The following is a 24,607-nucleotide window of genomic DNA, read 5'->3' as shown; positions in this document are numbered from 1 at the left end:
ATAATAGGGCCCTGCATCAGTGACACTTCTCCCTCCGTCTTTCACTCCTTTTTCACTCATTGCATCCCTCAATAATCTCCTTCCTCCACTCATTTCCCCATCCCTTCTCTTTCTACCTCCCTCTAACGTCCCTGCCCTGTATCCCTCCCCCCTCTCTGTAACACTCCCTCTCATCCCTCTCATTCTCTCCGTCCCCTCCATGTCCCATTCTCTCTCTCCCTTTCTTTCCCCCGTCGGCTCTCCCTGTGTTTTCTCCCTCTCTCCCGTAATTTCTCTTCAAATATCCCCCGCGTTTACCCCCACGTTGCACCCATTCTCTCCTATTTCGGACCCACACCCGTCTTTCTCTCCGCTCCTCCTTTTCTGTCCCCTGTCACCCAATTCTCTATCCCCGATCTCCCCAAACTTCTCTCGTTCTCCCCTCCCCCTCTTTCTCTACACTCTAACAATTCCTACCCCCGCCGCTTCCACCTCTCGAAAATACCCGCTCTCACACCCTTAATCTTCGTCCTGGCCGGCACATCCTCCCCAAGCGCTCGGCCTCTCTCTTTATAGGCCTTTGTTTGGTGTTTGCTGGTGTCGATCTGACCCCCTGTCACAACTGGCTTCCTCTGACAACGGTTGCTTCCCCTTTCTGAGCTCAGAACGCAGAGAATCCTCGACAGGATGGACGACAGCGAGACTTACATGAATGTGAAGTTCACAAAAACGGACTCACGGTTTCCTTCCCGAGGTGAGTGGGGCAGAGAGACGGAGGGAGGGAGCTTCAGTCTGTGTCTGATCCCGGGAGTGTGTGATGGGACGGTGTGGAGGGAGCTTCACTCTGTGTCTGACCCCGGGAGTGTGTGATGGGACGGTGTGGAGGGAGCTTCACTCTGTGCCTGACAACAGATTATAGCCATTAGGTGTAGGAGTAGGCCAACCTGCCCTTCCAGCCAGCACCGTCGTTCACTTTAATCATGGCTGATCATCCACAATCAGTACCCTGTTCTTGAATTCTCCCTATATCCCTTGTCTCCACTATATTTAACAGCTCTATCTAACTCTTTCTTGAAAGCATCCAGCGAATTGGCCTCCACTGCCTTCTGAGGCAGAGCATTCCACAGTTCAGAACTCTCTGGTTGAAAACGTTTTTCCTCAACTAAATAGCCTACCCGTTATGCTTAAACTGTGGGCTCCAGTTCTGGATTCACGCCGCATCCAGCGTGTCCAATTCGTTAATAATCTTGTATGTTTCAATCAGATCCTCTCTTATCCTACTAATTCCCAGTGTATACAAGCCCTATCGCTCCAATCTTTCAACATATGACAGTCCCGCCATTCCGGGAGTTAACCTCGTTAACCTACACCGCACTCCCTTAATAGCAAGAATGTCCTTACTCAAACTTGGAGATCAAAACTTCACACAATGCCCCAGGTGTGGTCTAACCAGGGCACTGTACAACTGCAAACAGACCTCTTTGTTCCTGCAGTCAACTCTCATTATTATGAAGGGCAACATGCCGTAAGCTTTCTTCACTGCCTGCTGTACCTGCATGCTTACTTTCAGTGACTGATGAACAAGGACACCTACATCTCGTTGTACTTCCCCATTCCGCAACTTGACACTATTCAGATAGTAATCTGCCTGCCTGGTCTTGCCACCAAAGTGGATAACCTCACATTTATGTCACCTGCATTGTTTTTAATGTCACTTTCAATCCCTTCGTGTTAGTCATTAATGCATATTGTTAATGGCTGCAGTCCCAACACCGATCCTTACTGTACCCCACTAGTCATTGCCTGCCAGTCTGAAAGGGACCCGTTAATCCCTACACTTTGTTTCCTGTCTGCCAACCAATTTTATATCCATGTCAGTACCCTCCCCTCAATACCTTGTGCTCCAGTTGTGCCCACCAATCTCCTGTGTGGGACCTCATCAAAGGCTTTCTGAAAGTCCAGGTACATTACATCCACTGGCTCTCTTTTGTCCGTTTTTATAGTTACATCGTCTAAAAAAATTCCAGCAGATTAGTCAAGCATGATTTCCCCTTCGTAAATCCATACTGACTCGGACCGATTCTGTAACTGCGATCCAAATGTGCCGCTATTTCATCTTTTATATTTGACTCCAGCATGTTCCCCACCTCTGATGTCAGGCTAACTGGTCTATAATTTCTTGCTTTCTCTCTCCTCATTTCTCAGAAAGTAGCATAACATCAGCTACCCTCCAATCCGTAGGAACTGATCCTGAATCTATAGAACATTGGAAAATAATTACCATTCTGTCCACGATTGTAAAGCCACCTCCTTAGGTACCTTGGGATGCAGACCATCAGGCACTGGTGATTTACCAGCCTTCAGTCCCATCAGTCTATCCAATATCATTTTCTGCCTAATATGACTTTACTTCAATTCCTCCGTTACCCGAGGTCCTCTGGCCAGTATTACATCTGGGAGATGGTTTGTGCCTTCCCAAGTTCAGACAGATCCAAAGTAACTGTTCAAGCCGCCTGCCATTCTTTTTTTTTTCCCCCAGAATAACATCACCCGTTTCTGTCTTCTGGGCCCAACTTTAGCTTAACTACTATTTTTGTTTTTTTCCGCTTCACATACCTAAAGAAGATTTTACTATCCTTCTTTATATTCTTGTCCAGCTTAGCTTCGTACCTGATTTTTTTCTTTTCCTTTTTTAGTTACCTTAAGGTGCTCCTTAAGTTCCCAAATACTCTGCATTGCCGCTCATTTTTGCTGTGTTATACTTCTTCTCCTTTATTTTTATACTGACCCTGGGGGTGTGTGATGGGACGGTGCGGTGGGAGCTTCACTCTGTGCCTGACCTCTGGAGAGTGTGATGGGACGGTATGAAGAGAGCTTCATATGTGTCTTACCCGGGAGTGTATGAAGGGACAGTGTGGAGGGAGCTTCACTCTGTCTCTGACCCCGGGGGTGCATGATGGAATTATGTCGAGAGAGCTTCACTCTGTGTCTGACCCCGGGATTGTGTAATGGGACGGTCTGGAGGGAGATTCACTCTGTGTCTGACTCCGGGATTGTGTAATAGGACGGTGTGGAGGGAGATTCACTCTGTTTCTGACCCCGGGATTTTTTGATCGGCCAGTATGGAAGCAACTTCATTCTGTGCCTAACGCAGTTTATATGTACTGGGACTGTGTTTTGGGAACTTCACTCTGTGTCTTATCCGGTAATGTGTTTTGGGAGAGTGTGTTGGGAATGTCTTCTCTATGTCTGACACGAGTATTATTTGATGGGACAATACAGAGGGAACTTCGCTCTCTCTTTGACCCGGCAAATCTGTGTGATCGAACGGTTCGGAGAATTCTTCACTTCAAGACTGATCCCAGAAATCTGTGACCGGTCGGTCTGAAGGGAATCCCCTTCTGTGCCTGACGACAGGCGGATGTAATGGGCGATGCGGACAGATATTCCCTGTCCCTTGCTTCTATTTTCCAGAGTAGGTGATGTGGCGAAGAACCATATTTGAAAATCTGATTTAAAGCCTCTCGAAATATATTCCAAAGAGGAAGAGATATGTGTCAGATACAGAGAAGACATATCGACACCAGAATGAAACTCCCTCCGTAATGTCCCATTAGACATTCCCGGAGTCAGACACAGAGTGAATCTCCCTCCGCACCGTCCCATCACACTCTCCCGGGGTCAGACACAGAGTAAAGCTCCCTCCACACCGTCCCATCACACTCTCCCGGGGTCAGACACAGACTGAATCTCCCTCCGCACCGTCCCATCACACTCTCCCGGGGTCAGGCACAGAGTAAAGCTCCCTCCACACCGTCCCATCACACACTCCCGGGGTCAGACACAGACTGAATCTCCCTCCGCACCGTCCCATCACACTCTCCCGGGGTCAGACACTGAGCAAAGCTCCCTCCACACCTTTGGTGATACATCTGCACACTTCGACCGGATATCTGTCTCTCGGTTCCTAGCAGCTCTACTTCTCTGTGTGTACAGGATGGTCGTGTGGTTTCACATCGCTTCCTCCCAGTGACTGCAGACCCACAAGCCCTTCACAGCCGTTTCTCCCCACGACTCCCTCCTCAGTTCTAGGTCTGGTCAGAAACACATATTGTCTCTGAGACAGGCACACAATTACAGACTGCAGGAACGCTGATGTCATGTCCTTTACTGAGAAGGGAGAGAGGGAGTAAAGTGGGCGATTCGCTCTGTTTCTGAATCCGTTGGTGTGTGATGGGACGGCTAGGACGGAGCGTCCCTCTGTTTATGACCCCAGAAGTGAGGGATGGGACGGGTTGGAGGGAGCTTCACTCTATGTCTGACCCCGGGAATGGGGTCAGTTGGGAGGTCAGTTAGGAAAATTCAGTCGCTAGGTATACATGAAGAGGTGGTAAATTGGAGTAGACATTGGCTCAGTGGTAGAAGCCAAAGAATGATAGTAGAGAATTGATTCTCCAAGTGTAGGCCTTTGACTAGTGGTGTGCCACAGGGATCAGTGCTGGGTCCATTGTTATTTGTCATCTATATCAATGATCTCGATGATAATGTGGTAAATTGGATCAGCAAATTTGCTGAAGATACAAAGATTGGAGGTGTAGTGGACAGTGAGGAAGGATTTCAGAGCCTGCAGAGGAACTTGGACCAACTGGAATAATGGGCTGAAAAAATGGCAGATGGAGTTTAAAACAGACAAGTGTGAGGTATTGCACGTTGGAAGAACAAACCAAGGTAGAACATATAGGGTTAATGGTAGGGCACTGAGGAATCCAGTGGAACAGAGGGATCTGGGAATACAGATACAAAATTCCCTAGAAGTGGCGTCACAGGTAGATAGGGTCGTAAATAGAGCTTTTGGTGCATTCGTCTTTATAAATCAAAGTATTGAGTATAAGAGCTGGAATGTTATGATGAGGTTGTATAAGGCATTGGTGAGGCCGAACCTGGAGTATTGTGTTCATTTTTGGTCACCAAGTTACAGGAAGGATATAAATAAGGTTGAAAGAGTGCAGAGAAGGTTTACAGGGATGTTGCCGGGAAATGAGAAACTCAGTTACAGAGAAAGGTTGAATAGGTTAGGACTTTATTCCCTGGAGCGTAGAAGAATGAGGGGAGATTTGATAGAGGTATTTAAAATTATGATGGGTATAGATAGAGTGAATGCAAGCAGGCTTTTTCCACTGAGGCAAGCGGAGAAAACAAAACAGAGGACATGGGTTAAGGATGGGGGAGGGGAGTTTAAAGGGAACATTAGGTGGAGGGATTTCTTACACAGAGAGTGGTGGGAGTATGGAATGAGCTGCCAGACGAGGTGGTAAATGCGGGTTCTTTTTTTTTTAACATTTAAGAATATATTGGACAGATACATGGATGGGAGGTGTATGGAGGGATATGGTCCGTGTGCAGGTCAGTGGGACTAAGCAGGCAATGGTTCGGCACAATCAAGAAGGGCCAAAAGGACTGTTTCTTTGCTGTAGTTTTTCTATGGTTTTCTATGGTTTTATAATGTGTGATGGGACGGTGCGTAGGGAGGTTCATTCTCGGTCTGACCCCGGGTATGTGTGATGGGCCGGTGCAGAGGGAGGTTCATTCTCGGTCTGACCCCGGGTATGTGTGATGGGACGGTGCAGAGGGAGGTTCATTCTCGGTCTGACCCCGGGTATGTGTGATGGGACGGTGGGTAGGGAGGTTCATTCTCGGTCTGACCCCGGGTATGTGTGATGGGCCGGTGCAGAGGGAGGTTCATTCTCGGTCTGACCCCGGGTATGTGTGATGGGACGGTGCAGAGGGAGGTTCATTCTCGGTCTGACCCCGGGTATGTGTGATGGGACGGTGCAGAGGGAGGTTCATTCTCGGTCTGACCCCGGGTATGTGTGATGGGACGGTGGGTAGGGAGGTTCATTCTCGGTCTGACCCCGGGTATGTGTGATGGGCCGGTGCAGAGGGAGCTTCACTCTGTTTCTGACCCGGGGGCATGTGACGGGACGGTGTGAAGGGAGCTTCGCTCCGTGTCTCACCCCGTGAGCCCGCGAATGTGTGGCGATATGCTGTGCTGGGAGCTTCACATTGTGTCTGATCTTGAGGACTGTGAGATGGGAGGTCTGGAGGGAGCTGCACTTGTCTCTGACCCCGGAGGTTCTCTCTCTCTCTCTCTCTCTCTCTCCCTCTCTCTTTCTCTATCTTTCTCTCACTCTCAGACTCTCTCTCTCTCTCTCTCTCTCTCTCTCTCTCTCTCTCTCTCTCTCTCTCTCTCTCTCCCTCTTTCTCAGACACACACACACACGCACATCAGCCGCTCCAGCACATCGCCTGCCGCACCACCAGCTCCTTAGTAACTACCCAACCCACATTTCCAAAGTCCCCATTTCATTTCACCTCCTCCTTTACTTACTGTGGAGGATGTAACTAATCCGGCTGTCCAGTGAGCGGGGCCGTTCTTGTGAACGGGACTGACGGCCCAGTCACATTCATTGCCGGTGAACGTTCAGTGTGAAAGGGGGAGAGTGGGAAGGGAGAAAGCAGTGTAGAAATTGTGGAGAGATAGAAAGAGAAGGCTTACTTAGGAGGACAGTGAGATTGGAAGACATATTGTCCCGTACCTCGTGACGGATTAAAGAACCGGGCAGCAATGGAAAACACTTTTGAGTCCAGAATTGCTATTACCTAATGGTATTTATTATTAACTATGCAATACAGTCGTATATATACATATCCATCATATAAAATCAGATATATAAAACAGGTTAACAATGATTAGATATGTATAAGTGTGGAAATATATGAAAACCAAGCTTTAAAGTTCAGTTCAGTTCGTGGTATTGAGCTGAGTAGTGATGGAGAGAGAGAGACAGAGAGAGAGAGAGAAAGATTTGAGTCTTCAGGTGAGCTGACGCCGTCCATCTTCCCGTTGTCCTCCGTAATCCTTAGAAGTCACCGACTGTGAGCACAACAAAGGGGGCAATTCTTCTGTGGTGGAATTAACAACCCAGGCAAGAGTCAGACAGGCAAATAACTCCCCACCGTTCACACCCTTTTCACACTGGGAGCGCCACTGATCGGTCCACCTGATCGATCCTCCAAAACCCACTTTGTCTGTGGGCACAACAAAACTCATTCAGTATCTAAAACCATGTGTCCGTGTGTCTATCAGCTGAACTTCTATTTATCCCACCATGCTGAATAACAGCTGTCCATCAAATAGCTCCTCCCTTCTCACTCTGTGAGACAGAGAAGCTGGCAGTATCTTTGCAAAAGTGTAAACATGTTGCAGAGAAACCGTAAGACCATATCACAGCTGTCGTCGCCTCTGTGTCATTTATTATGTTGGTGCTTGTGCGGAACAAATCACTCTCTCTCTTTCTAAAGGTATAGTCCCTGATACAATATGACTCCTAGTGCTACATAACAATATGGAGATAGGGTACTGAGAGGGAGAGAGCTGGAGAGGAGAGAAATTGAAGCGGGTAGATACATTCACGGGGATAGATAGGGGGATAGTGACGTATGCTGAGAGCGAAAGGTGTGGACAGAAAGTGATGGAGGGTTTGTGAAGGAGCTCCTGAACTCCATTGAAGTCCGTGCTATTTTTATTGTTTGTTGTCTATATGGCGGCTCAGTCAGTGTATCTGCACGCTTTCAAAATTTCTCTGAAATAATGGTAACCACAGGCTAATGTTCCGATGGGTGAAGAGAGTCAAACCTCAGATACTGATCAGCGTGCGCTGGTTTCCTGTAAACTTTAATACCTAAATGTCCGCTTTCTTTGATAAGTGCTACACAGTCTAAAAATGGCAAACTATTGCTGTACCGTCTTCTTGGAAGGAAGGGGTTCGCTTGCTTTGGTGGGTGTTTTGGTTTGTCCCGGGGCCTTGGTTTCTAAAGCACAGAGGATCTCAAGCCCCGGCGATAAGCAGAGCAATGGGAGCGCTGACGCTCAAACCAGGAATGCAACATGCAATACAACTCTCTCTTCTACGTGGATCATTGGGCTCTCGTACAAAGAATGTGCGACGTCCACAGACGAGACATTTTAATTTCAGTACAATTGAATTCAATTTCAGTTTAAATATTACATCATGCATGAATACCCTTGAATACAGCCGGCACAAAAACATACAACATAGAACAGTTCGGCCCACAATGTTGTCCCTCCCTCAAACCCAGCCTCCCATATAAGCTCACAGCCGAAATTCCTCCATATACCTGTCTAGTAGTCTCTTAAACTTAACGCGTGTATCTGCCTCCACGACTGACTAAGGCAGTGCATTCCACGCATCAACCACTCTCTGAGTAAAAAACAATCCTCTAATATCCCCCTTGAAATTCCCACCCTTTACCTTAAAGCCATGTCCTGTTGTATTGAGCAGTAGTGCCCTGGGGAAGAGGCGCTGGCTATCCACTCTATCTATTCCTCTCATTATCTTGTACACCTCTATCATGTCTCCTCTCATCCTCCTTCTCTCCAAATAGTAAATCCCCAGCTCCCTTAAGCTCTGATCAATGCATATTCTGCAAACCAGGCAGGATCCGGGTAAATTTCCTCTTTACCTTTTCCGATGCTCCCATATCTTCCCTACAGTCAGTCGACTGGAACTGGACACATTGTTCCAAGTGTGGTCTAACCAGAGTTTTATACAGCTGCATGGTTCCATCGCGACTGTTAAACTCTATCCCTCGACTTATGAAAGCTAACAACCCATAAGCTTAATAACTACCCGATCAACCTGTGAGGCAACTTTGAGGGATCTGGGGATATGTACCCCAGATCCCTCTGCTCCTCCACACCTCCAAGTATCCTGCCATTTACTTTGTACTCTGCCCTGGAGTTTGTCCTTCCAAAGTGTACCACCTCACAGTTCTCCGGGTTGAACTCCATCTGCCACTTATCAGCCCATTTCTGCATCCTATCAATGTCTCTCTCTGCAATCTTTGACAATCCGCTAGACTATCTACAACACCGCCAACCTTTATGTCGTCTGCAAACTTGCCAACCCACCCTTCTACCCCCACATCCAGATCGTTAAAAAAAATCACGAAAAGTAGAGGTCCCAGAACAGATCCTTGTGGGACACCACTAGTCACAATCCTCCAATCTGAATGTAATCCCTCCACCACGACCCTCTGCCCTCTGCAGGCAAGCCAATTCTGAATCCACTTGGCCAAACTTCCCTGGATCCCATGCCTTCTGACTTTCTGAATAATCCTACCGCTCTGCTTAAAGTCGGTTTTAAAGGGAACAGCCTACACTGTGAATTGTGAGAAGTGTTGAAGGGGAGAGGGACTTTGGTGTACAAGGCTGGGAAACACACACTGTGAATGGGACAGGGCGCCAGCGCCCCGAATGGGACACTGTTAAAACCCTTACGGTGATACTGCCCCACGCATATCACCGTGACACCGACACGTCCGTCATCGTGACATCGATATAACTTCACGCCCTATATCGTAACACTGACACACCCCTTCCCGACTCCACTACCCCTTCCCTTCATAAAGTCCTCCGATCTCCATGTGACACTGTCTGCCGTGCGCAATTGCTCTTCTTCGGAATCCACTAACTCCACTACGCCACACCCCCACCCCCCTCCCGTCCCGGTGACCAAATCTATCCCCTAGAGATCTCCACATCTCAGAGTTTACACTTTCCTCCTATGGTTACCCATAGCCAGCCATTTTGCTAAGCTCCATGTACCTATCCAGGAGTCTCTACAACGACGTTATCGTGTCCGCCTCCAGTACTGTCCCCGGCAGCCCGTTTCACGGATTCACAACTCTCTACGTTAAAAACTTACTGCTGACATCTCCTCTGTACCTACTCCCAAGTACCTTAAAAGCCCTGGAAAAATGCCTCTCACTATCCACACGAGCAGTGCCTCTCATCATCTTATACCGTCTGTCAGATCACCTCTGTCCTCCCTCACTCCACGGAGAAAAGGCCGAGTTCACTCAACCTATTCTCATATGGCATTGCTCCCCAATCCAGGCAACATCCTTGTACATCCCCTCTGCTGCCTTTCTATGATTCTGACATGGCTCCTGTAGAGAGAGGACCAGAATGAGCACATTACTCCAAGTGGGGTCGGACCAGGGTCCTATATAAATACAACATTACCGGTCAGCTCCTAAACTTATCCCACGATTGATGAAGACCAATGCACCGTGAATCTACTTAACCACAGAGTCAACCTGCGCAGCAGCTTGAGTGTCCTATGGACTCGGACCCCAAGATCCCTCTGACCTTCCACACGGCCAACAATCTTACCATTAACATGTCATCTGCCATCACATTTGACCTACCAAAATGAGCCACCTGTTTTGAACTCCATCTGCCACTTTTCAGCCCAGTTTTCCATCCTATCGTGGTCCCACACGGTAACCGCTGACAACTCTTCACACTACCCACTACGCCCCCAACATTTGTGTCATCAGAACATTTACTATCCCATCCCTCCGCTTCCTCATCCAGGTTATTTATAAAAATCACGAAGAGAAGGGGCACTGGAACAAATCGCTGAGTCACACCACTGGTCATCGACCTCCATGCAGAATATGACCCTTCTGCAACCCCTCTTTGCGTTCTGTGAGCATACCAATTCGAATGCACACAGCAATGTCCCGCTGGACCCCATGCCTCCTCACTGTCCCAATAAGCCTTGCATGGGGTACCTTATCAAATGCCTTGCTGAAATCCATATGCACCACATCTACTGCTCTTCCTTCATCAGTGTGTTTAATCACACCCTCAAAAAATTCAGTCGTATTCGTAAGGCGCGACCTACTGTTGACGAAGTTATACTGACTCTAGCTAATCATATTTTGCATCTGCAAATATTCATAAATCCTGCTTTTCAGGATCTTTCCAACAACTTACCAACCACTGAATTAAGACTCACTGGTCAATAATTTTATGTGCTATCTCCGCTCCCTTTCTTGAATAAGAGAACAACATGCGCAACCCTCCGATCCTCCAGAACTTCTCTGGTCCCCATTGATGATTCAATGATCATCGCCAGAGACTATGCAGCATCTTCCCTGGCCTCCCTGGGGTCGATCTCCGTCAGAAAATATAACTAAAATATAAGATTGTGATAACATTTAATTTTAGCTTTCCACGTGTTGACTGTACGTCCCATACTGCAAAAGGACCAGTGGGATAGAATTTGTCAAAAATATTCAGGGAAGATTTCTGAATCAGTAAGCAGAAGTCACAAAGAGAGTGGAATATTTGATAGCCAGCTGCGGAATGTGATAAGGCAGGTGTTAAAGATTTGTGCAGAGGCACACCTTGTATTCAGTGATCATAAAGGCATTAGTTTCAAGTTAAATATGGAAGAGAATAGGACCGGTTCCCGGGTTTAGGTTCTAAACTGCCGCAAGGCCAAAATTGTTGGGATCAGAAAGGATCTGGTACGTGTGGATTTCGACAAGCTGTGTTCTGGCAGTGGTGTATTTGGTAATTTGGAGCCCAAGAGTCTTTAAATTTAGCGTAGAATGGAACGGATAATGAATAGTGAGAAATGTTGAAGGAGAGACGGACTTTGCTGTACAAGCGGGGGCGGGGGGTATACACACTGTGAATGGGACAGGGCGCACGGCCCTCAACGGGGCACAGAAACCCCCTGAGGTGGCACTGACACACTCATCGCCGTGACACCGACGCGTTGTTCATCGTGACAATGATACACCGACATGTCCTGCATCGTCACACCGACACACGCCTCCCCGGCTACATTAACCCTTTCCCTCAAAAACACCTCCGAACTCCGTGACACACGTCCTCCTCCTCACACATTCATGTCTCCGTCACGCCCTGACTCCACTACGCTCCTCCCCGTCTCCGTGACCAACTCCATCCCCTGGAGACCTCCACATCTTAGAGCTCTCAACTGCCCTTCCACGGGTTACTAGGCTCTCGGTTCTGAGTGTCTCCACATATCTGAATGCCCAGGCCGGTCGTTTGGACAGTTAAAACTTGCACAAAAGGCTGCAGTCGTAACACCCTTTCTCTGGCCTCCACTTTCCTCCGCTTCCATCGGCTTCCATACATTCACAATCCCCGGGAGACACACACAATTCGGGATTACTGAATGCCGAATTACTTGGGATTGATGAGCGGGGAGCGTTGGGGAGGAAGGGAGCTTCGCCCTTTTTTTCACACCGGTAGAGTGAGAGGCGATAGTTCGGCGTTTAATCAGACTGCACGAGAAAGTTGGAACTTATGGAGTATGTGTTCAATAAAGTGAGAATGCTCTCCATGGTGCATCTGTAGAAAGTGTTTTAAGTGACGTACCAAATCACCTTAAATTCCCTCCATACCCTGCATATTCATGTGGCAAGCTAAAACCCATTTGAACATCTTCTGCTTCTAGCATTACCCCTGTGCAAAAAAAAACTTCCGCCTTCTCATCTTTAAAAACATACCCACTAGTGTCTGACATTTACACCCTGGGGAAACAGCTTTTGCCTGCCTTCTCTATGCCGCACAGAGTTTTATAAATTTTTGACGTATCTCCCTTCGTTCTCCACCAACTCCAGCAAAGCAACCCAATTTATCCAACCTCATATCGATGGTTCCTTAAAGTTGTTATCGTCAGGGGGAGGTAATGGGAACAAGCTTCCACTACCTAGTAAATACTCCCAATGGCGTGCACCTTAATAGCCTCTCACAAGCAAGACCAGCTCTGGGTCTTCACTTGTGGCTTAGCTACTAAACCCGGTAGAAACATTTCTACTGACAGGAGAAGGGGCAAAATCAGGTTCCTGGCGCATTGAAATCAGTCAAGGTCGGTCATTCATAGAGGAGAAGGAAAACTATGAATTCAAATCTCCACTGCCCTGCTGCTATACCGACTCACAGGCAAGGCTTCGGGATTAAATCCTGAGGGATAAATCGGGAGCTGAGGTCCCTTAGGCAGTCCTACATGGAGTTCAATGCTGACTGGCAAATCCTGTGATGCCGCTGGTACCAAACGGTATCAGTCATTGCCTTTCCTTTGGGTTAAACAGAAACATGGAGAGGGGGGCCTGCTACATGGCAACAGCTTGCTCTACATAGTGTTAAATAAAGTCAGGTGAGCTCAGAGCATGAATCAACACTTTACAGTTTGATATTGTAGTCATTATTGAAACTTGCCTGCAGGAGTAGCAGGCAGGACAGCTCAATGTTTCGGGGTTCGCTATTTTCAGACGTCAAAAGGCGTAAGGAATTAAAGGTGGAGGGGTGACGGTACAAGGCAGAGAAAATATCACCGCAGTGCGCAGTCAGGACAGACAAAGGAAGTCGTCGAAGTGAGGCATTATGGGTGGAAATAAGGAATAAGAAATGTATGACCATGTTCTTCGGGTTACATTATAGACCAGCGAACTCTGACCTTAATCTGTGACCTCTGGTGGTGGTCCCACTGAATCTCCGTGGAATAAGCCTGCCTGTTGTGTTCTGTGATTTATTCTCACTGCTCTGCATCAGCGAAAGAGAGTGATTTGAACTCAGAAGGTGGGAAGAGCAGAGGTGGGGTAGATCAGGGAATATGATGATGGATTGACAATGTCAAGGAACGATTTTTCCTCAGACCACATGGGCAATGAACGACCCGCAAGAAGAGACGGATCAGACTCAAGAATATGGCTAATCTGCGTTTTAACAACGGCCCTCGTTATCACGGGTATCTGCTGGTGGATTCATGGTGAGTTGAACAACGGTCGGAACGACTAAACCGTAGAGAATGAAAATGGCAACTGTAATAGCGACACATTCTCAACATATCCCAGAAACACCCTTTACGGTGATATCAACACATCCCTCACTGTGGTACTGACGGGTCTCTCAGCATGACCACGACTCACCCCCCACTGTGATACAGACACAACCCCCACCAACACATCCCTCAATATGGTACCGATAAATCCCGCAACGTGATACCAACACACAACATAATGTAATAACGATTCACTGTAACACTGACACGCCCCTCGCCTTGGCACCGACACGTCACCCACTGTGACGTGGACACATCCGTCACTGTGACACAGACACGTCCATCACTTTGAAACCGACTCATCTCTTATCATGGCAGCCGCTCCACCAAAACACCGACATAACAGTCACCATCACAAAGACTCATCCCGCGCCATGACACCGAAAAGCCCCTCAGTGTGTCACCCACTCAGTCCTCACCGTGACAACAACATTAAACTTACTATGACACTGACACATCCACTGTGACCACAACAGATCCTTCCCCGTTACACAGACACGCGTCTCACCGTGACAGCGACATTTTCCCGCTTAAACACCAATACACCGCACACTACGACACAGACGCTCGTGTCACTGTAACACCAACCAGCCTGGTGCTGTGACCCCGACATATCTATCACCGTGACACAGAGATACACCGCGATGTGACCCGGTACACCTCTCATTCGGACCCAGAAACGCCTGTCACAGTCACAGTTACACGTCCCTCACTGAAAGAGCGACTCGCTGTGACAGGGAATCAACTATCACCGCGATACTGACGGAGCCCCGATCGTGACACCAACAAAAACCACGCTGGTACCGTGATATACCCCTCAGCGTGTCCCAGACACGTACCTCACGGTGGCTCCGACGCCCCTCGCTGTGCCACCAACACATCACTCGCTGTGACACCCTCACCGTGTCACTGACACAGCACTCTCCGTGACCCGATCAGCAGATTAACGCTGACACAGTGTAAACGCCAAACATCCTTCACCATCTCAGATCAGCTCCGACCGAAACTACAAACTCCTCAGGGAAAAATATCAGGAGATGAACAGGACCCAACGACAATGTCGACTACCAGTCCATGAGTTAACCTCAACCTTTGAATCGAAGATACCTGCGATTTCCCAGCCGGATCTCTCCCAGAGAACCTGGCTAATGGGACTCCCAAACACAGCTGACAGTGACAGCGACATGCCCTTTACCGTGACACTGAGACACACGCACTGTGACACCGACAGGCTCCTCAAAGCGAACCGCCCAGCTCCGCGCCGTGACAAAGACACCTCACTGTAACACCCCTTACCGAGACAGCATTGCCCCTCAACTTAACACTGATATACCGCTCACTGAGGCAACTACCCACACCTCACCCTGACACAGGCAAACCCCTTACCGTGATACCGGCACCTAACTTCACAATGACACAGACAGAGTACTCTCCGTGACACCGACACACACACAGCGTCAGCCTGAGACTGTCACACACAGCGTGGCCATGACATGCCTCTCACGATGACACAGACACACTCCCCTCAATGAGACCAACACCCACACAATACACAGATACTCCACTCACTGTGACATCGCCAGAACCGTCACTCTAAAATTTCCCTCACTCTGACATTTCCTTCGCCGTGACGTGGAGATACACTTCATTGTCACCCGGCACACCTCTCGCCGGGGCACAGAAACTCCTATCACAGTGACACCGACACGTCCCTCACAGCAGCTCGGACACGCCCCGTGCTGAGACAGGGAATCAATCATTACCACGATACTGACACAGACCCCATTGTATCAACAACGAAACCTTTACCAGGTCATTGATATATCCCTCAGCTTGAGACAGGCACGTTCCTGAGGTTTCCGCAGACGCCTCAGACTGTGCCACCAGCACATCGTTCACTCTGACACCCTTCACCGTGACAATCACACAACACTCTCTGTGACCCGTTCGGTAGCATGACGCTGACTCACGTGTCACTGTAAACGATACACATTCTTCACCATCTCTCCCAGTATCACAGATTCGTCAGTCTACGATCACCTCTGACCGAAACTGTACTGAGACAGGAAGGAAAGACAGATCTGTCAACGAAATCAAGGCTCACATCTGTGATCTATTGACCAGCAAAAGAGGTAAGACATCATCCCCCTCTTTAACCCGCTCCTCATCACAGGGTAGGCATAGAGAGAGGAAGCTCACTCTGTGCTTGACTTCGGGAGCGTGTGAAGAGGTGGTATGGAGGGAGATTCACTCTGTGTTTGACAGGCTGAGTGTGTGATGGCGATGCCTGGTGGAAGTTTAACTCTATCACGAAACCCAGGAGAGTGTGATGCGACGCTGTGGACGTGGATTCATTGTGAAAGATGACGGGAATTTGAGACGTAACATTACAGCTTCACTCTATGTCTGAATCAGGGAATCTCTGATGGGACTGGGTGGATCGAGCTTCACTCTGTATCTGACCCCGGGAGTGTCTGAGGGGACGGTGTGGCTTCTGTCTGTCTCTGACTCCGGGAGTGAGTGAGGGGACGGTGCAGTGGGAGTTTCGCTCAGTGTCTGAATCAGTGAGTGTCTGATGGGATTGTGTGGATGGAGCTTCACTCTGTGTCTGAATCCGGGAGTGTGTGACGGGACCGTGGAGAGGCAGTTAATCTCTGTGTCTGAATCCAGGAATGTGTGATGGGATAGTGCAGAGGGCTATTCACTCTTTGTGACACCGGATTGGGTAATTGGATGTTGTGAAGGGAGTCTGACCCCGTGAGTGTGTCTGGGATGGTATGGGCGGCTTAGAGAGAGCGTTAATCTGTGACTCACCAAGGGGTGTCTGACACTTTGCTCGGTGAGAAGACGTAGAGGGAGAATTACTCTCCCTCTGACATTTGTAGTGTGTGCTGAGGGTGTTTCTTTCCGTGTCTGACCGCTGGAGTGTTTGATGGGGTCGTGAAGAAAGAGATTCGCACTGTATCTGACCAAGGCTATGCGTGATTGGACTTTGTGGAGGGATCTATATTCTGTTCTCCGACCCAGGGAGTGTCTCAGGGGCGCTGTGGAGGGAGCTTCACGCGGTGTCTGACCCACGGAGTTTGTGATGAGACAGTGTGGAAGGAGAAACACCCAGTATCTGACCCCGGAAAAGCGTGACGGTACGGTGTGCAGTGATCTTCACTCCAGGTCTGACCGCTGGAATAGAAACATAGAAACATAGAAACATAGAAAATAGGTGCAGGAGTAGGCCATTCGGCCCTTCGAGCCTGCACCGCCATTTATTATGATCATGGCTGATCATCCAACTCAGAACCCAGCCTTCCCTCCATACCCCCTGACCCCTGTAGCCACAAGGGCCATATCTAACTTCCTTTTAAACATAGCTAATGAACTGGCCTCAACAGTTTGCTGTGGCAGAGAATTCCACAGATTCACCACTCTCTGTGTGAAGAAGTTTTTCCTAACCTCGGTCCTAAAAGGCTTCCCCTCTATCCTCAAACTGTGACCCCTCGTTCTAGACCTCCCCAACATCGGGAACAATCTTCCTGCATCTAGCCTGTCCAATCCCTTTAGGATCTTATACGTTTCAATCAGATCCCCCCTCAATCTTCTAAATTCCAACGAGTACAAGCCCAGTTCATCCAGTCTTTCTTCATATGAAAGACCTGCCATCCCAGGAATCAATCTGGTGAACCTTCTTTGTACTCCCTCTATGGCAAAGATGTCTTTCCTCAGATTAGGGGACCAAAACTGCACACAATACTCCAGGTGTGGTCTCACCAAGGCCTTGTACAACTGCAGTAGTACCTCCCTGCTCCTGTACTCGAATCCTCTCGCTATAAATGCCAGCATACCGTTCGCCTTTTTCACCGCCTGCTGTACCTGCATGCCCACTTTCAATGACTGGTGTATAATGACACCCAGGTCTCGTTGCACCTCCCCTTTTCCTAATCGGCCACCATTCAGATAATAATCTGTTTTCCTATTTTTGCCACCAAAGTGGATAACTTCACATTAATCCACATTAAATTGCATCTGCCATGAGTTTGCCCACTCACCCAACCTATCCAAGTCACCCTGCATCCTCTTAGCATCCTCCTCACTGCTAACACTGCCACCCAGCTTCGTGTCATCCGCAAACTTGGAAATGCTGCATTTAATTCCCTCATCCAAGTCATTAATATATATTGTAAACAACTGGGGTCCCAGCACTGAGCCTTGCGGTACCCCACTAGTCACCGCCTGCCATTCTGAAAAGGTCCCGTTTATTCCCACTCTTTGCTTCCTGTCTGCTAACCAATTCTCCACCCACACCAATACCTTACCCCCAATACCGTGTGCTTTAAGTTTGCACACTAATCTCCTATGTGGGACCTTGTCAAAAGCATTTTGAAAATCCAAATATACCACATCCACTGGTTCTCCCCTATCCACTCTACTAGTTACATCCTCAAAAAATTCTATGAGATTCGTCAGACATGATTTTCCTTTCACAAATCCATGCTGACTTTGTCCGATCATTTCACCGCTTTCCAAATGTGCTGTTATCACATCCTTGATAACTGACTCCAGCAGTTTCCCCACCACCGACGTTAGGCTAACCGGCCTATAATTCCCCGGTTTCTCTCTCCCTCCTTTTTTAAAAAGTGGGGTTACATTAGCCACCCTCCAATCCTCAGGAACTAGTCCAGAATCTAACGAGTTTTGAAAAATTATCACTAATGCATCCACTATTTCTTGGGCCACTTCCTTAAGCACTCTGGGATGCAGACCATCTGGCCCTGGGGATTTATCTGCCTTCAATCCCTTCAATTTACCTAACACCACTTCCCTACTAACATGTATTTCGCTCAGTTCCTCCATCTCACTGGACCCTCTGTCCCTTACTATTTCTGGAAGGTGTGATGAGGCCATGGAGAGAGAGATTCACTCTGTCTCTCATCCAGGCAATGTGTGACGAGTCTTTGTAGAGGGAGCGAAACCGGGTTTGCATACCTCTATAACTCTAGGAATGAATGCCCGCATTGCATTCCCGTTTTCAAAATCAACTCAACCTGGGTTTTCATCTGTTGGATATCTTGTACAAGAACCCCCAAGTCCCTTCGCATTTTTGCATTTTGAATTCCCTCCGAGCCTAAGTAATAGTCTGCCTGTTTATTTCTGCCACCAAAATACATGATCATACACTTTCTGTCACTGTATTTCGTTGAACTTTTCTTTGCCCATTCCCTGAATCTATCTAAGTCTCTCTGCAGGCTCTCTGTCTCCTCAGCAATACCCGCTCTTCCACCTATCTTTGTATCATCGGTCGGTTTAGGCACTAATCTATCAATACCGTTGTCGAAATCAATGACATACGTCGTAAAAATCAGCGGTCCCAACACCGACGGGTGTAAACTCCACGGGTAACCGGCAGCCAGCCAGAAATTAATTCATTTATGCCCATTCTTTTTATTTTCTGCTAACCTGCCAATGCCCGAACCACGCTAATAACTTCCCTATAATTTTAGAGAACATAGAACGTAGAATAGTACAGCACAGTACAGGCCCTTGGGCCCATAATATTGCCGACCCTCAAACCCTGTCTCTCATATAACCCCGCACCTTAGATTCCTCCATATACCTGTTAGTAGTCTCTTAAACTTCACAAGTATATCTGCCTCCACCACTGACTCAGGCAGTGCATTCCACCACCAACCACTCTCTGAGAAAAAAAACCTTCCTCTAATATCCCCCTTGAACTTCCCAGCCCTTACCTTGTCCTCTTGTATTGAGCAGTGGTGCCCTGGGGAAGAGGCGCTGGCTATCCACTCTATCTATTCATCTTATTATCTTGTACAGATCTATCATGTCTCCTCTCATCCTCCTTCTCTCCAAAGAGTAAAGCCCTTGTTCTCTAAGTCTCTGAGTCTCTTATTTTCTTGGTCTCTTATTTTTATAGGCAGCCTCATGAGCGGCACCTTGTCAAAGGCTTTCTGAAAATCCAAGTACATCATGTCTACTGCATCTCTTTTATTTACTCTGCTTGTAATTTCCTCAAAGAATTGCACTTGGTTTGTCAGGCAGTATATTCCTTTGAGGAAAATACGCTGGCTTTGGCCTCTCTTCTCCTGTGCCTCCAGGTACTCTGCAGTCCTACTCAGATCAACCGATTCCACCAACTTCGAAATCAAAGATGCCAGGCTCACAGATCTAAAGTTTCCTTTTTTCTGCCTGCCACCCTTCTTAAAGAGCGGAATAACATCTGCAATTGTCCAGTCAGACAGTACAATGCCAGAATCTATCGATTCTTGAAAGATAATCGGCAATGCGTCCACAATCTCTCCAGCGACTTCCTTCATAACCCGAGGGTGCATTCCATCAGGCCAGGAGATTTATCCACCCTCAGACCATTAAGCTTCCTGAGCACCTTCTCTGTCGTAATTGTCACTGCACAAACTTCACTTCCCTGACACTCTTGAATGTCCGGTATACAGAAGACGAATTCCACTGTGAAAACTGATGCAAAATACGCATTCAGTTCCGATGCTCCCTCTGCGTCTCTTATTACAATATCTCCAGCATTATTCTCTATTGGTCCCATATCTACCCTCGGCTCCCTTTTACCGTTGATATACTCAAAAAAAACTTTTAATATCTTCTTTGATATTGGTCGCCAGCTGCTTTTCATAAATCATCTTTTTCTTCCTTATGACCTTCTTAGTTTCCTTTCTGCAAGATTTAAAAAAAACAAAAAACTCGGAAGTCCTCCATATTCCCATTGGCTTTGGTTGCCTTCTGTGCCCTCTCTTTTGTTTTTACTGTGGCTCTGACTTCACTTGTCAGCCACGGTAGTGTCATTCTTCTATACGATAATGTCTTCTTGCTTGGCATATATCTGTCTTGCACTTCGCTCAGTTTTCGCAGAAATTCTAGCCACTGCTGCTCAACTGTCCCTGTTGCTTGTGCCCTCAACGCAACACCGACATGCCCCTCACTGTGACACGGAAACAACCATCACCGTGATACTGATGCAAACTCACACCTCGCGGTGGCAGCGGGCTCTGGACTGTGACACCGATAGGCCCCTCATTCCTGATACTAACAAGCCCCTTACCGTGGCACATACAAGATCTGTACCGTGACAGAGCACGCCTTCCACCGGGACACGAAACCATTACATCCTCACTGTAACATAGCCCTCGTCACCGTGACGCCTACTCACTCCTCAGTATGAACCCCACACCACCACACCGTGACACTGACACACCTATTACCGCGACCCGCCCAGCACAATACCGCTGTCTCACACGTCACTATAAAGGCTAAACATCCTTGACCATCTCTCTCAGTATCACAGATTCGTCAGTCTCAGATCATCTCCGACATAAAATATCAGCTACTTCGGGAACAGTACAGGGATATGAACAGAACACAGATCCAACATCGACAGCAGGACTATGAGTTGAACTCAACTCTTGAATCGAAGGCTGAAATTTGCCAATTTCTGACGAGTAGCAGCGGCAAAGCGACATCGCCCTTGCCCGCTCTTCATCAGAGAGAGAGAGAGAGAGAGAGAGAGAGAGAGAGAGAGAGAGAGAGAGAGAGAGAGAGAGAGAGAGAGAGAGAGAGAGAGAGAGAGAGAGAGAGAGAGAGAGAGACCGGGATATGTGATGGGTCGGTGTAGAATGAGCTACACCCTGCGTCTCATCTGGGTGTGTGCGATGAAACGGTGTGGTGGGAGATTGACGATGTGTCTGGTCCATGGTGTGTGCGATGCGAGAGTGTGGAGGGATCTTCATTGTGTGCCTCACCCCGGGCGTGTGCTGCCATGGGAAGGTGTGGAGGGAGATTCATTGTTCCGTATTCCTGATTTCCAGAGCAACCGTGTTCCAAGGACTGGATCAGAAATAAAGACCGGTGTTATTACGTATCCACGTTTGAAACATCTTCCTTCAGAGCGATGCAAGAATGTTCAAACAGTTGATTCAAGGCTTCTCGAAATCAATTCAAGGGATGAAGCGGTATGTGTCACGCAACGAGAAGATCCCGCAGTAACACAGGAATCAACACACACCACCGAGGTCAGATACAGAGTGAAAACTCACAATACACTCCCAGCACACATTCCTGGATTCACACCAGAGTGAATCTCCCTCCTCACTGTCCCGTGAAACATTCCCGGGGTCAGACACAGAGCGAATCTCCCTCCACACAGTCCAATCACACACTCCCGGGGTCAGACACAGAGCGAATCTCCCTCCACACAGTCCAATCACACACTCCCGGGGTCAGACACAGAGTGAAGCTCCCTCCACACATACTCCCGGTACCAGACACACTATTAAGTCCCCTTCACAGTATGCCATCACGCTGTCCCGGGGTCAGATGCAGAATGAAGCTCCCTCCACACCGTCCCATCACACACTCCCGGTATCAGGCACACTATTAAGTCCTTTCACAGTATGTCCTCACACACTGCAGGGGCCATATACAGGGTGAAGCTCCCTCCTCACCACCCTATCACACACTCCCGAGGTTAGCCTCAGAGTAAAGAACTCTCCACACCATCCCATCACACACTCCCGCGGTCAGAAACCGAGTGAAGCTCTCTCCGCACCGTCCCATCACAAATCCGGTTGTTAATAAACTGAAAAAAGCTCCGTCAACAATTTTCTATTTTTGGCGTAAATCAAATAATTTTAATTTCTCAGAACTTTGTCTCCCGCAAACTTGTGGACGGAGTCCGTTCATTTTGGATTGGAAAATGCGAGAACTGGTGAGATTTGGACTGATCTGTGGGGTGAGAGTTGGGCATCGACATAGTTCTGACGGGAGAAAATGGGATTAGTTTACGATTAGACTACACTAGGTTGTCGGGAGAGTGTGGTACAAAGGGAACTTTTTCGGGCCTGCGTGTTTGTCGGGGAAAGACAGGGCAGTGGAATAATTTCCGATACTGCGAGGAGTCTGTGGGGAGAGATCAGTACACGTAGATTATTTTGTTACTGACGCATGTCGGGGTGGTGAGCGCGGTGAAGTGGGATTATTTTGGAGATAGTCGCTGGGTTGTAAGGAGAGGGAGCAACAGCGGGATTAGTTTGGTGAATGACATAGATCTGAGGGGCAAGAGTAGGACAAGCGGATTAGATTGGAGACCGATACAGAGCGGTGGGCACAGAGTGTGTTAATGGGATTAGTTTGTGAACGGACGCACGGATGGGGAGAGAGGGGGCTAGCGGTGTAAGTCTGGAGGCGGTCCAGAGGCGATGGTGAGAGCGCGGTGCACTGGGATATGTTCGCAGACAGACACAAAGCTCTGGGTCGAGGGAGGGGCAACGGGATTAATCTGGGACGACAGAGGGTTGAGGGAAGAGTGCTGACCACTGGTATTCATTTCGGGACAGCCAAACGTCTGTGGTGAAACGGTGGGCCAGTGGTGTTTGTTCCGGGACTGAAACAGATCTGAGGGGAGAGGGTGGGCCTGTTCGATTCGTATGGGGACTGACAGAGGACTGTGGTTTGGAGGCGGTTCTGTGAGTTCCTTTGCGAATACACGGGGCTGTGGGGTGACATTGGGTCAGTACGATTATTGGGGCGATGACACAGGATTGTCGGGAGACATTGGGACAGTGGTATCTGTCTGGGTACTGGCTCGGGGCTGTGGGGAGAGTGTGGATGAGTGGGATGAGTTTGCGGACTGACACAGGCTGTTAGGAGAGAGCGATGTTATGGGATTAGATTGTGGACGGTCTCGGCTCGGGTTCTCTGCTGGAGTTGCTTTGTCTCTGTTTAAATTGTTTAACCCTCTTGGACAGGAATGTGGCCTTGGCTATCCTGTACAAGGTGTCTTCTGTAACGTCGGACTGCAAAGACTGTTATTCGTACCCAGGGAGTTACCCTTGTAATCGTGATCGGCGTTTCATCTGCGAGAAGTCAGCACCTTTGCTCCCGGAGATTCCTGAAAAGATCCACCATATCTGTCAACAGCCAGTGGAGACGACGTGAATCAAATGACTAACCCCAGTTTGTCCTCCTTCTCTCTCCTTCTCTCTCACTCCTGGATCCTTTCAATTTTCCTCCCAACACTCTCTGCCCCTCCATCCTACTCCCTCTCCTCCTCTTGTCGCAACCATATTCTCCCCACCACACACCGACACACCTCTCCCTCTCTGTATCTCCTTCTTTCTCGCCATTTCCTCCTTCCAGCTTTTTTTCCCGCTCCATCTAACTTTCTCTCTACCCCTTCATCTCCTCTTATGTCTTCGCTCTTTCTCCGCCCACTCTTCCTCTGCTCACTCTGTCCACAACTTTCAACTCTATCCCCCGTTCAGACGACTCTCTACCCCTCTCTCTCACTTCCCTCCCCGTTCTCTCTGAACCATCCGTCTCCCTTATCTCTCTCTCTCGTTCTCCTTTCCACCCACTCTCACCTCAATCCTGTGCTGTCCGGTTCTCGATAACCCAACCCTGGGTAAAAGACTATGCCTATTCCCTCTGTCTGTGCCCCTCTTGTGTTTATCTATTTACAAATACGCTACAGGGAATAAAGTCCCAGCCTTCCCTCACTCTCTCCATAACTCAGTCCCTCGAGTTCTGGCAATATCCCCGCAGAACTTCCTGTACACGCTATCCAGTTCAATGGCATTTTCCATAAAGCACAGCGGCCTTGCAGACGTGTTGTCGCACTGCAACGTCATCTCCCGACTCCTGTACTCAGTGCCCTGACTGGTGAAGACCAGCCTGCCGGGTGTCCTCTCCACACGGATCGGATGTTTTCCACCGGAGTCGTTATTTGTTTTATTATCTGATACTTATACGGCCTTGAATGTGTTCTTTCGCAGCATTGGTACAGCGCAAAGATGTAAAATTAATGTGAATTACAAAAAAAAGATAATAAAAACCTTAAAATG

General features: G+C 48.4%; 1 protein-coding gene across 1 annotated transcript; it reads left to right on the top strand.

Annotated features, from left to right (window-relative positions):
- The first annotated feature begins 558 nt into the window (after positions 1–558).
- Positions 559–24,603, top strand: LOC134341560 (killer cell lectin-like receptor subfamily B member 1B allele A). The gene is given in 7 exon segments (XM_063039426.1): positions 559–733; positions 13,545–13,658; positions 15,743–15,862; positions 21,575–21,678; positions 21,680–21,718; positions 22,409–22,473; positions 23,513–24,603. Coding segments are annotated over 7 exon segments (699 nt in total). The 5' UTR covers positions 559–666; the 3' UTR covers positions 23,703–24,603.
- Positions 24,604–24,607: the final 4 nt, after the last annotated feature.

Source organism: Mobula hypostoma, unplaced genomic scaffold (assembly GCF_963921235.1).
Source record: "Mobula hypostoma unplaced genomic scaffold, sMobHyp1.1 scaffold_36, whole genome shotgun sequence".
Classification (NCBI taxonomy): domain Eukaryota; kingdom Metazoa; phylum Chordata; class Chondrichthyes; order Myliobatiformes; family Myliobatidae; genus Mobula; species Mobula hypostoma.
The sequence above is the reverse complement of the archived record's forward strand: the minus strand, read 5'-3'. Positions and strand labels throughout refer to the sequence as shown.